At 40.4% G+C, this 13,428-nt stretch overlaps 1 protein-coding gene across 6 annotated transcripts in view; it reads left to right on the top strand.

Moving 5' to 3' along the window:
- Crebrf (CREB3 regulatory factor) overlaps window positions 1-13,428 on the top strand; it is an 84,638-nt gene that overhangs the window by 59,142 nt on the left and 12,068 nt on the right. For all 6 annotated transcript variants that reach the window (XM_057776777.1, XM_057776775.1, XM_057776774.1 and 3 more), the window contains 4 exons: window positions 2,165-2,362; window positions 4,302-4,491; window positions 6,422-6,495; window positions 7,818-7,940. In XM_057776777.1, coding sequence (XP_057632760.1) covers window positions 2,165-2,362; window positions 4,302-4,491; window positions 6,422-6,495; window positions 7,818-7,940 — 585 coding nt within the window. The remainder of the gene's footprint in view (window positions 1-2,164; window positions 2,363-4,301; window positions 4,492-6,421; window positions 6,496-7,817; window positions 7,941-13,428) is intronic.

The raw sequence follows: 13,428 nt of genomic DNA, 5'->3' as shown, positions 1-13,428 counted from the left end.
AAGGTGGGTTGATAACTACAACAGGTAAAATCCTTTAATCGAAAATAAAATATATGCACAAATAAATAGGTCAAAGCTATTATTTGTGTACCCAACACACTTATCTTGTACACCATTTTAAAATTTTTCATTATATTTATTTATTGTGTATGTGGGGGTGCCACAGTAATATGTAGAGGTCAGAGGACAATTTGTAGCAGTCAGTTCTTTCTATACGCCGTGTGGGTCTTGGGGGTCAGGCTCAAGTTAGATAGCAAGTGATTGTCTCACTTGCCCATGCACTTCTTTTTTTAAGAGATGGACCTAAGCTTCATTGTCACAGTGTGTTCTGCACTTTGAAATTGTATTATGGTTGTGGCATCTCTGGGCAGTGGTGAGGTAAAGCACATGCGGCATAAGCAGTAGCATAGACCTTGTTTCCACACAGGAATGTACTGTAAATGTGCAGAATGAAGTGCATGGTTTATCTGAACCATTGCTCAGAGACATCCTGCTCTTTGACTTTATTTTTTTTAATCTTTGAATTCATCTTTTTTTAATATTTATCTTTTTTTTAGTATAGACCCTCAGCTTTACACATGCCAAGCAAGTACCCAACCACTGAGTCACGATCCAGATTTCTTTTTAAAATTCTGTTTGTTGAAGTGCAATTGTCACACAACAAAACCGACTCTGCTTGTAGTGTGCCCTATAAGAGTACCTTGTTTGTATGAGTTTTGACAGATACATGTAGTCATTTGTATAACAACCTCCACAGTTGGTACAGAAACTGCTTTGATTATCCCCTAAATTCCTTTGTATTCCCTTACAGTCATACTCTTACTCCACCCGAACCCCCGAGAGCTACTGGATCTCCTTCCTTCTGTCTGTTCTAGATTTTATGTAAATAGAATCATACTCTCCTGATTGTGACTCTGAAGAAACCTTGATAAAATTCTAATGTTCAAAGTTTTTCCCCAATGAAAAGGTGTTATCACTTTCTAGGGTTAGTTCCAGAGTCACGTTTCAGAAGGAAAATGTGGTCATTTTACTTGGCATGTACCCATCCCCTACTTCCACTGCCTTGTGGAGTTCATCTATTATGATCATTCTCTAAAGGTATTTTAGGATACTAGGCATCCTATGCTGATTTTGGTCCCAGCAGCTCAGAATTAAGTATTTTAAGGAACTTCTCATTAGTAAGGGAAATATACCCTTCAATGTATAGGAAGTACCAAGTCCACTAAAGAATGACCTAGAATGGACCTGTACATTATTTGTAGTCATTTTGTACTTTTTCAAAAGGAGTAGAATAAAATGTAGAGGAAAATCAGTGCTGCTTATGAAGCTAGGATGGCACTGTAGCTGTGTGCACAGCTCTTTGTGAGCAGACATGTAGAAATCACAGTGCAGTACCTAAGTACCATTCTATAATGGCTCCTTTTTTTACTTACAGACTATTAGTTTCTTTAACCAACCTCGTGTAGATAAGACCTTACATAATTAATACAGTGCAGTACTCTTGTACACATGGAATAAATGTACTTGAACTCTTTTAGACCAGTTCTTTCTAACCCCAAACCAACATGGTAAACTGGGATAATTTTTTCCATACTTGACAACAGCATTAAACTTTCCAGCAATTCAAGTTATACACATGTATGTGAGTACTTCCGTGGAAAGGCCAGTGTGTAGCACCAGTGGTGGCATCTCTTCCAAGCTTTGCATCATCTGAACGGAGTTAGAGAGACATCCAGCATACTTGATTTTTAAAAAGCCAGACATCAGCAAAGTTATGTTTCTGTTGTGGTGCCTGGTTCCATCTTTTATGAGTTTCTTAGTATAAAGGCACTTTGAGTCCTACAATTGTATTTAATTATCTTCTTAATCTTATGATGATACTGCAGTATCTCCCGCTAAATTCCAAAATCAAAGAGAAGCACATGTCAGAGAGCTGTGTAGTTTATTAATATATGGTATATTAATGTTTATTAATTTCTGTATGTTTATGAGTTTGAGATTTACATACTGGACTGTACAAACTTGATTTAGTGTTTTTAACATGTTAGTTATCCTTCAGATGAAAGACAATGTCTCAAGTTACCAATAGAAGGATCTTTTCATTTGTTCTGAGAGACTTAGTGAATGTATGGAGCTTGATGTTGTGGGATCATTTTTTTTTAAGGCTATGAAAACGACTCTGTAGAGGACTTGAAGGAGATGGCTTCCTCCGCATCTTCTCGGAAGAGAGGGAAAAGAAGATACTTCTGGGAATACAGTGAACAACTTACACAATCACAACAAGAGAGGATTCTGAGGCCATCTGAGTGGAACCGAGACACCTTGCCAAGCAATATGTACCAGAGAAATGGTTTACATCATGGTAAGAGGAGTTCAGAAATATTTAGTGCCCATTTCTCTTTTTTAGGGGATGGAGGTATTTTTTATTTTGAGCCTTTGAGATGGGCTCTTGGTATGTAATCTAGACTGACCTCTAACTCTGTAACCCAGTGTGGCCTTGAGCTTTGAATCCCTCTGCCTCTTTCTTCCAGATTGTAGGACTATAGGTATATGCCACCATACCTGTCTGGTGTCACTGTAAACAGAGATAATGTACCGTAATGCTTAGTATGCTTGGGCTTTCAGCCCTTCACAGCCAACTAGAGAGGGCATTGAAGAGAGCTTTTTAGTCACAATTACTCCTTCTTACACAAAGCTTCCGTCGGGGTGGAGAGCCATCATTTCTGGTCCCCTTTTCCTCTACTCCAAGAAATGGCCAAGAGACTGCTGCTTCTTGACCTGTCCAAAAACAAGCAACACACTAGGGAGAAAGCAGAAGAACTTCCTCATCACTCTCATTTTCTTCTACCGCAGACTTAATTTAATGGGGAGATTGAACTGTAAAAGATCATGGGAGGAAAAGAAAAGGGTAAAAAGTGGAGAAGGGGAGTTTATAGAAATCAGGAGAAGTTAATGGTTTCAGTAGATACCTTAGTCAGGGTGTCTATTGCTGTGAGGAAACACCATGACCAAAAGGCAAGTTGTGGAGGAAAGGGTTGCATTTTAGCATTGCTGTTCATCACTGAAGGAAATCAGGACAGGAACTCAAACAGGGTAGGATTCTGGAGGTAGGAGCTGATGCAGAGGCCATAGAGGAGTGCTGCCTACTTGCTCTGTATGGTTTACTCAACCTCCTTTCTTACAGAACCCAGGAACACCAGCTCAGGGATGACCCCACCCACAGTGGGCTAGGCCCTCCTCCATTGATCACTAAGTAAACACCTTACAGCTGGATCTCATGGAGACATCTCAACTGAGGCTCCTTCCTCTCTAATGTCTCTAGCTTCTGTCAAGTTGACAAACAAAACTACCTAGTACAGTAGATCAGGACTGGAATTATGAATCCAGAAAGCTGTGATTAAATAGAATTTCTTCTGTTGTTTTCACAGTAGCTCCAGATAGTCTGCCAAAAAGACAGAGAGAAGGTATGAGTGAGATCAGTAAAGAGTACACACTCATGCCACAGACTTCACTGGCTGAGCATTTTGGAAGATAAGAATTGACCCCCAGTCTCTCTGATACTCAGGCCTTGTTTTTCTAGTCCCAGATCTATACTACCTTTCAGTGAATTTTTATATTCAGACTTTAAAAAAAAACAAATGAAAAAATGAAGTTCAGTCAATAATTCTAGGTAGCTTGTGATGAGTCTTAGGAAAGCTGTTGGGCATACGGTAATACTTGAGAGGAATGAACTGGGACTGGGGTTTGGCTCAGTGATCATGCTTACCTAGTATGTGTGAGGCCCTGGGATTCACTGGATTGGGCATTTAGGTGATGGAGAGAAGGAGGGAAGTGAAGGAGGAAGCTGAAGAAGAGCTTTTAAAACAAGGTGACCCCCCTCCTTTTTTTTTTTCTGTCTAACAGCTTATTTATTCTTAGAATCATGAATTGGTTTAGGTAAACTTACCTGGATTTTTGTGTCAGATACTTAGTCCTTCTATGCAGAGAGTTAGGACTTTGATACACAGGGGCTCAAACCTAGAGGAGAGTAGCACTGATACAGTGTTCAATCCAGGGCTTCATGCATCCAGTCAGTAATTCTGCCACTCACTGAGATGTATCCCTAGGGTACTTCCATTTCTCTAGCAGCAGGACTAGGCAGAGGGAGAGGCTAGCCCTTCTAAGTTAGGACGTTAAACATTCTGTATCTCCTGAAATGTGCCAGGACATCTAAAATGGAAAGTGACTGATGGTGACTATAGAAATTGCATGTCTTGTTCACTAAAATAATCTAACTTAAACTCCCTTCAAATGACCTGTAGGGAAGTATGCAGTTAAGAAGTCACGGAGAACTGATGTGGAAGACCTGACTCCAAACCCTAAAAAACTGCTCCAGATTGGTAATGAACTACGAAAGCTGAATAAGGTGATTAGTGACCTGACTCCAGTCAGTGAGCTTCCCTTAACAGCCCGGCCAAGGTCAAGGAAGGAAAAAAATAAACTGGCTTCCAGGTAAATTCTAATGATGTTCACCCATGTGAGTAGTCTCTAGGGGGTAAGATTAGACCTTGAGATTTTGTAGAACAGGTGACTTTCAGATATTATTTGCTAAATAGCTACTATAGCAAGGTTTGTTGATGTTTTAAGTGAAGATGGCATTTACGCTCTTAGGTAGAAGTATTGGGGATGAGGCAGGTAGAGTCAGTGCATTGTATTATGGTATAACTTGAAAGCCTTAAAACTCAGGTTTGCTTTTTTGGTAAGTGAGGTTGATTGAAGATAGTTAAAAGTAAAATTCACCCATTTAGGTATGATATTATGAGCTTGAGGAACATAATAACTAACCACCAACATGATCAAGATGAGATACATTAACATTTTTATCACCTTAGAAAATGATAAAAACACATTCCTCACCCTAGGCCTTTCACAACCATTGATCTATTTTATTTTATGTGTATGGGTGTTTTGCCTGCATGTATGTTCATATACCACTTGCAGGCCTGGCATCCACAGAAGCCCGAAACAGAAGCCCGAAGAGAGTGTTGGATTCACAGATGGTTGTGTGATACTGGATGGGTGCTGGGAATTGAACCCAGGGAGCTCTGGAAGAACAGCCAGTGCTTTGAACTGCTGAGCCATCTCTCAAGACTCTGTTGATTTTTCTTCTCCCTCTTCGTCCTCTTCTTCCTCTTCCTCTTCTTTTTTAAATTAACAGTATCTCATAGTGATCTGTCCTTTTCCAGAATGTCACAGGGATAATGTACGGTAGTAGTTTGAGTCTGTTTGTCTTTAGCTTAATGTGACACATTTGAGACCCATCCATGGCGTCTCAAATGGTGGGCTACTAATTTCTTTTATTACAGTATAGTCAGTCTTTATAGGAATATCACACAGTTTATCTGCTTACCTGCTGTGAAGGACCTTTGAGTTCCTTCTAGTTTTTGGCATGTTTGAATAAAGCTACTCTAAACACTGAGTTACAGATGTTTGTGTGGGTATGAGTTACATTCCTTTTGGATAAATGCCCAGGTCTATATTGTATGGTTTATCCTTGTAAAAAAGCTATCAACCATGCTGCCTTCCAGAGTAACTGAGAAGTGTTTTACATCCACCGTGACAGATGGGGCTTTACTTTCTTCAAATCTTTTACAGCAGTTGGAGTGTTGTCTGTTGTTGTTTGCTTATTTTGTTAAAGTCACTCTAATAAGTATCTACATAACAGCTCTAATTTTTGAATGTGTGCTTAATTTTTAAATGTTGATTTGGATAAATGGTGATGTGTGCTTTATAATTCAGTTCTTTGATAGATATCATTAAACAAGTGACTTAGAGTTACTATTAGGAACATTAGGGACTGGAGAATGACTCAGAGGATAAGAATATTTGCTCTTCCAGGGAACACCTAAATTCTGTTCCCAGCACCCACATGGTGCTCAAAACTGCCTGTAACTCCAGCTCCACAAGGATCCAGTGACTTCTTCTGGCCTCTGCAGGCACCTACATACATAAGGCTTTTTACTCAATATTGACATACATATAAATAAAAATAAATTTTTAAAAAACATCTTATGGATGCCAGAGAGGTGACTTCAACAAGTACAAGAACAAGCTTCATGAAGCAGGTGTGGTCTCCAGATCCCACAGTAGAAGAAGAGAACCAACTTCTAAAGCCTGTCCTCTGACCTCCACACATGCACACCTTCACATACACTCTCTTGCTCTCTAACATGCATGCGCACACACACCCACATACTCATGCACACTCTCTAATGCATGCACATACAGGAAGAAAAAGAAGGCAATTTCAAAGAAGGGTGTTTAATAATAGCAAATCCTTTTGTTACTATCATTCTTTTTTTAAAAATCTTTTATTTATGGAAATATATTCTGACAGCTCTTAAAGTGAAAAATAAACTGATAGTAGCTCTTCCTTTCACAGAGCTTGTAGACTAAAGAAGAAAGCTCAGTATGAAGCTAATAAAGTGAAGTTATGGGGCCTCAACACTGAATACGGTAAGCCCCAGTCTTCAGTTTCACTCTTTCTCCTTGGTTTGCATATTCTCCTTCTTGAGCATACTATTTGACTCTCCTCTTTTGTTGTTCTTTTGTGAGAGGAGAGGGTTTGAGACAACACAGCCACAGTTGTCCTGGAACTCACTGTGTAAACCAGGCTGGCCTGAAACTCACAGAGATCCACCTGTCTCTGCCTCCTAAGTGCTGGGATTAAAGGTGTGTGCCACCACCATCCAGGTTGGCACTCCTCATTTGCATTTATCTATTTAGAAAGTCACATGCCCACTGTCAATTCATTCTTGTCTTCAAGAGTGACAAGATTTGTGATTCCTTAGACAAATGACACTACTGTTGACATATGCTAATTCATGGTCCAGTTTTCCTTGTTATGGTTGTATTTCTAGGTTAGCCAGTGTGGCCTATTGATTTTTACTATTCCCTTCATTTCAGTTGTGTGGATTTTTGTAGGCCTGTATTGTTCACATTGGTTACATATTGAAATCCCTCAGTATCTATTAAAATACAGATTTCTGGAATTTCTTAGATCTTATGAATTGCATGAGAATTTAAGACTCCTCTTTTTCTTTTCTTTCTCTCCTTCTTTTTTAATTATTTATTTAATTATTTATTTTTTGCCATTGTTGAGTAGCTCAACATTGTAGGCTTAGCTAGCCTAGAGTTTGCTGTTATAGACTAGGCTAGCCACACACTTACAGAGGTCCTTCTGCTTCTGTTTTCTGAGTATTGAGTTAAAGATCTGCACCATCATATCCAACAGAATTCATATTTTGACACGCCTCATATTCTAGGTTTTTTTTTTTTTTTTTTGGTTTTTCGAGACAGGGTTTCTCTGTGGTTTTGGAGCCTGTCCTGGAACTAGCTCTTGTAGACCAGGCTGGTCTCGAACTCACAGCGATCCGCCTGCCTCTGCCTCCCGAGTGCTGGGATTAAAGGCGTGCGCCACCACTGCTTTTTTTTTTTTTTTTTTTTTTTGCTTTTTCGAGACAGGGTTTCTCTGTGGTTTTGGAGCCTGTCCTGGAACTAGCTCTTGTAGACCAAGCTTGTCTCTAACTCACAGAGATCCGCCTGCCTCTGCCTCCCAACTGCTGGGATTAAAGGCGTGCTCCACCACCACCCGGCTCTTATTTATTTTTTACATAGTTAAGAATCCAACCCAGGGTTTTATGCATGCTAGTGAGGTGAGTATTCAACCCCTGAGCCATGTGCATGGCCCTTCCTTTTTATCGAATATAGTTTGTTACATAATTAAAAGCAAACCCCCCTTGTTAGTGACATTCTAAGTGTTTGCTTCTGTCTTCTAGACAATTTATTGTTTGTAATCAACTCCATCAAACAAGACATTGTAAACCGAGTTCAGAATCCAAGAGAAGAGAGAGGACCCAGCATGGGGCAGAAACTTGAAATCCTCATTAAGGACACACTCGGTAAGGAGAACATTATTAGGTAACAACAGCTTGCACTGTGTGGTGCCAGAGTCAAAGAGTTCTTTCATTTTAAGGAAACTCATGTTCTCAGTGCTCTCCCCACTTCATTCCTGCCTCATCACCTCCCGCCCTGCCCCGGGATTTATCACTGTCAGTATTTTTACGAGAGCCTAACAAACTTGTGCCTCTGGATTCTCATCCCTGACCAGGTTGTACATAGTGGAGAGGACTAGAGAGGCCAGGCTGGTTGGTGGCTTGTGGGAGGAATGACTAGAACATATGAGATACTGCAGGGCCAGGAGATGCACTAAGAGTGAATCACAGGGCTGCACAGCTTATTGCTGTCCCAGAAAGCCCCAGACTTGTCACAGTAAAAAGCTAGTGTTCATCTTGAGTATAATCAAAAACAGTCTCAGATGAAAAATAGGTCCAAAAACAAGTACTTTCCTAGACAGTCATTGTTTGCCTGTGAAATTGCACACAGAAAGCAGAAGGCAGTTTGCTTGACCTAAGTAGATAGACGATTTTATAGCAGCCTTTTTTTTTTTTTTTTTTTTTTTTTTTTGGTTTTTTTCGAGACAGGGTTTCTCTGTAGCTTTGGAGCCTGTCCTGGAACTAGCTCTTTTAGACCAGGTTGGCCTCGAACTCACAGAGATTCGCCTGCCTCTGCCTCCCAAGTGCTGGGATTAAAGGCGTGCGCCACCACCACTCCAGCTGATTTTATGTATTCTTTCAAAGAACTTCCAGTATTCTTTAAAAGCATCCCAGTTTTCATGTGTTAGTTTGAGGGAAAACTTAATATCGTATGTGTTCTCTTGTACTAGACAGACAGTTTGACCTGTTGCAAAGTGCTTGGCATATATTTTCTTCCCTTGAATGTCCTGAGGGTGTTTCTCCTTCTCTTCTGGCATAAAGTGTTTTTGTTAAAGAACTGATCCCTGAATTAGTGTTTCTTGGCGGGTTGTTTGTTACCCTTGCTTAGATACATAAGATTCCTGCTCCCATGTTTCTCTCAGTGTGCTTTGAGGTTTCTGTGTTGCTGGGCTTCTGCTTCTCCTGAGGACACCTGAGCACCTGTATGTCAGATCTGCCTCGCTCATGTCTGCTCTTTGTTACTTCTTCTTGAACCACTTTTGTCTCCTCATTTCCTTTTTTTTTTTTCATTTTCACTCTCTCTTAGTGCTCTTGTGTCATGTTGTGGGGTGTGGGGGTCATGGAAGTCAGGGTCTCAAATACACTCAACAATACTACTACCCCTGAGCCATAGCCTCACCTTTTCTTGTTGCTTTTGTTTGCTTGTTAGCTTAAGGAATTTTCCTTTTATTTTCATTGTTTACCAGGTCAGAGGACAACTTGGAGGAGTGGCTCTCTCCTACCATGTGGGTCCTAGGGCAAAAACTCAAGTTATCAGGCTTGGCAGCAAACACCTTTACCCACTGAACCATCTTACTATCTCCCTTCCTCTTTTTGATGGTCTTTCTAATGTAGTTCAAACTGACCTCAAACTCAGGCAATCCTCCCTTCTTATGTCATGAATATGGAGGTCAGAGGACTTACATCATATAGGTTCCATAGATGGAACTCAGATTATCAGTCTTGGTGGCAAGTACCTTTATATACACTGAGCCTTCTTCCTCTTTCATGTCTTATGGCATTTTCTTCACTATTGTTTAGTTTATTTTGAAATAACAGTGGGATGGGTTATGACGTTTATGATCCAGTCTTTAGGTATGCCTTTCATTGTTTGGAGATATCATCTGATCTTTCTTTCTTTCTTTCTTTCTTTCTTTCTTTCTTTCTTTCTTTCTTTCTTTCTTTCTTTCTTTCTTTCTTTCTTTCTTTCTTTCTTTTTCTTTCTCTCCTCTTCTGTCTGTCTCTCTGTCTGTCTATCTCTCTCTCTTTCTCTCTTTCTTTGAGACAGGGTTTCTCTGTATAGCCCTGGCTGTCCTAGAACTCGCTTTGTAGATCAGTTGGCCTCAAACTCACAGAGATCTGCCTGCCTCTGTCTCCCAAGTGCTAGGATTAAAGGTGTGTGTCACCACCACCCTGCTTCCTCTTTTCTTAAAACAACTCTTTCATGGTATTTTAGGCACCCTCTAGTCTTGCTAGGTTCTTAGGTCCAGAACAGGGATGTGGACAGAAAAAAAGTTTAGTCACTTTTGAGGATAGACGTAGCCTTTCTTTTTTTTCTTTTTATTGATTTTATAGATGTAGCCTTTTATGGGTCATTTCTGTAGTGCCCACTGTGTACCAACCACATTTGCATGACATGGGTTTTTCTCTCACATGTTCTTTTCCTCACATGTAGCCCATGGGGGAGTAGTGATGGGGGGGCATTCCAATCTTTTTCTCTGCCGTTGTTTTCTTTCATATGCTAATCTTTTTAAAAGATTTGTTTATGTGTATGAGTATTTTGCCTGTTTGTATATCTGTTTACCACATGAGTACCTGCTGCCTTCAGAAGGGGGCCCCCCTGGAATTGGGGTTACAGATGGTGTGAACTTCCTTGTGATCTTAGGACCTAAATCGGGGGTCCTACAGAAGAGCAGTCAGTACGCTTAACTGCTGAGCCATCTCTCCAGCGCTTACACACTAATCTTGGTGCCTACTGTCCTGAGACAATGACATTTTATTCTTGGTACTATTCTGTTGCCTTTTTTTCCTGAAAATTTATTTAAAAATTAATTAGCACAAAAAACATACTAGGTTTTGTTAGGCCATTTTTTTTTCAATTTGCTTTCTATTTTATTTTTATGTGTATGGGTATTTTTATTAAGAATTTTTTTAATGCAGTCTTTTCTCATTTTACATAGCTATTCCCATTCCCATTCCCTCCCCTCCTCCCACCTCACTCTTATTCCTCCACCCCCCCATCCATTCCTAAGGGAAGGGTAAGGCTTCCTATCGGGAGTCAGCCAAGTGTGACACTTTACTTTGAAGCAAGACCAAGGCCCTCTCCCCGTATAATTAGGCTGAGCAAGGTGTCCCTCCAAAGAGAATGTACTCCAAGATGCTAGTTCAAACACTAGGGATAAATCCTGGCCCCACTAACAGTGGCCCCACAGACTGCTCAAGCCTCACAACTGTTCCCCACATTCAGTGGGCCTAGTTTGGTCCTGTGCAGGTTCCCCTGCTATCAGTCCAGAGTCAGTGAGCTCTCACTAGCTCAGGTCAGCTGTTTCTGTGGGCATCACCATCATGGTCTTGACCCCTTTGCTCATATTATTGCTCCTCCCTCTCTTGTACTGGTCTCTGGTACCTTGGCCTACTGCTTTGCTGTAGATCTATGTATCTGCTTCCATCAGTTGCTGGTTGAAGGAGCTATGATGACAATTAAGGTAGTCATCAATTTGATTACAGGGCAAGGCCAGTTTAGACGTCCTCTCCATTGTTGCTTAGAGTCTTAACTGGGGCCATCCTTGTGGGTTCTTGGGAATTTCCCTGGTGCCATGTTTCTCACTAGCCCTTTGATGGCTCCCTCAGTCAGGATATCTTTTTCCTTGCTCTCCCTCTCTGTCCTTCCCCCTTCTTGAGCATCCCATTCCCTCTTGTTCTCCTCCTTTGAAAGCAGTGCTAAGGGGCATTTTCTAACAAATTTGTTCTTCTTGATTCTTCTCCCCTCTTCTTTCCCATTCCCCTTTTATTTTCTGCTCATGGCTACTTTTCCATTTTCATCTTATTTGTGTCCTGTTGTCCTCCCTCACATCCTGAACCCCTCTTTTCCTTCTTTCCATTTCATAGCCCGAACCTCCGCTCACCTCCACTCCCGTACATCCATATAGACATAAAAACTAGGATTGACATTAGATCATGAGACTTTGGCTTTCTGAATTACCTTGTTTAACATTCATTTTTCTAAGGTTATCATGATTTCAGTTTTCTTTATAACTGGATAAATTTTATTGTATACAGGCAACAACTTTTCAGTGTCCATTTGACTTGGTTCAGATGAGCTTTTCTGACTGCATGGAGGCCTCCCTTCTTAGTTCATGACAGCTTGCTTTCTACAGTTTCTTGTGCTGTTTTGTTTGGTCCACCTTGTTCTTTCACATACTTCCTCCATCTCTTGTCAGTTTCATTTCCAGCCCTTGTAGTACCAGTGCTTCCTGCTACTATCTGCGACCTGGCAGAGTTTTTTTAAAATTTTCCTTGCATCTTTCTTTTATTCAATGCTTACTGCTTGATTGAATAAAAATCCCGATGGCTTCACCTATGGATCTTATTGACCTCCTGTGCTTTCCATGTAATTACCTGCTAGCTACTTTAGAATTTTTGTTCTCAAGTCTGTTGGTTCCTTTTGGTTTGTCTTCCATGTAAACTGTTGATGCTGACACCATGTGTGTCTTACAGATCTGGGTAGTTTGTTCACACCCTCTTGAACGTTAGGAATGCAGAAGAGTCCAGCTCTCATGGAGATCCCTTTTTACTTGTTTACTTATTTCTTAAGGTTTTTAAGAAATAACTAGACTAAGGAATTTTGAGCCAACTGAGTCTTCATAAGGAGACCTCTTCTCCAAGAGAGACAAGAAAGCTGACAGAGCATCCCCACCACTGGCTTCTAGTGATCCTCTTCTCAACCTAAGTAGCTCAGCTTTCCAGGGGCTAGACTTCTGTGGAGTTTTAGTTTGTTTTTTGAGACAGGATCTTGCTATGTAGTCATGGAGGGCTAAATTTCAGGTATGCCTCATGCCTAGCTACTTGTTGTTTTATGTGGAGAATTGGAAATAAATCTCTGCTACCACAAATGTGGAAGTCACAATTACTTGAGTTCATGTGTTCAAGACCATCCTGGCCAAACACAAGGAAAATTCATCCCAGAGTCTCTATCAGGTTAGATGCATTTGGGGTTTCTTTGTATTACTTTGTTATTACTTCCTTGTATCAATTGTTACTGTTTGTTACTTGTAATTATTCTTTGTATTAATTAATTCTTTGCTTAGAACACTTGGAGAAGCTGTTCTGCTAATGACACTTTCTTCTAGAAATCTTGTACATCTTTTATGGAAAGCTGTACATTGCAGCCCCTTCTGAGTCAGTTTGATCATTTATATAGTCCTAAAAAATTCTCTTCCTCCAGAACCTTAAATTTACTAAATTTGAGCAAAGGTAGTAATCTCCCCATGGTAGGTGCTCCCTTTTTGTTCATATGCACATATGTAGGAGTGTGTGTGTTGTGCTGTTCATTATTTCTTAAATCACTTGGTTATATATTGTGTGCATTTTCCCTGGAGAGATGTGAACTAACATCTGTTTATGCTAGAAGGACACCAACAACAGAGCAAAGTAATGATTCCCCACACATCAGTAAGTTATCTGGCTTAAAGAGGACAAGTTAGGGGTTGCTTGCAGGAACATTGGTTACCTCTAAGCAACTGTTACCATCACAGAATTACCCCATCATGGTATTTACTTCCTGGAAGCTGCATCATAGAGAGAAAGGTGGAGGCAAGATGATCAGAAAGTTCAAGGTCATCCTTAGCTACATTGA

Source organism: Chionomys nivalis, chromosome 7, assembly GCF_950005125.1.
Source record: "Chionomys nivalis chromosome 7, mChiNiv1.1, whole genome shotgun sequence".
NCBI classification, from domain to species: domain Eukaryota; kingdom Metazoa; phylum Chordata; class Mammalia; order Rodentia; family Cricetidae; genus Chionomys; species Chionomys nivalis.
This window is presented reverse-complemented; position numbering and strand designations above follow the sequence as displayed.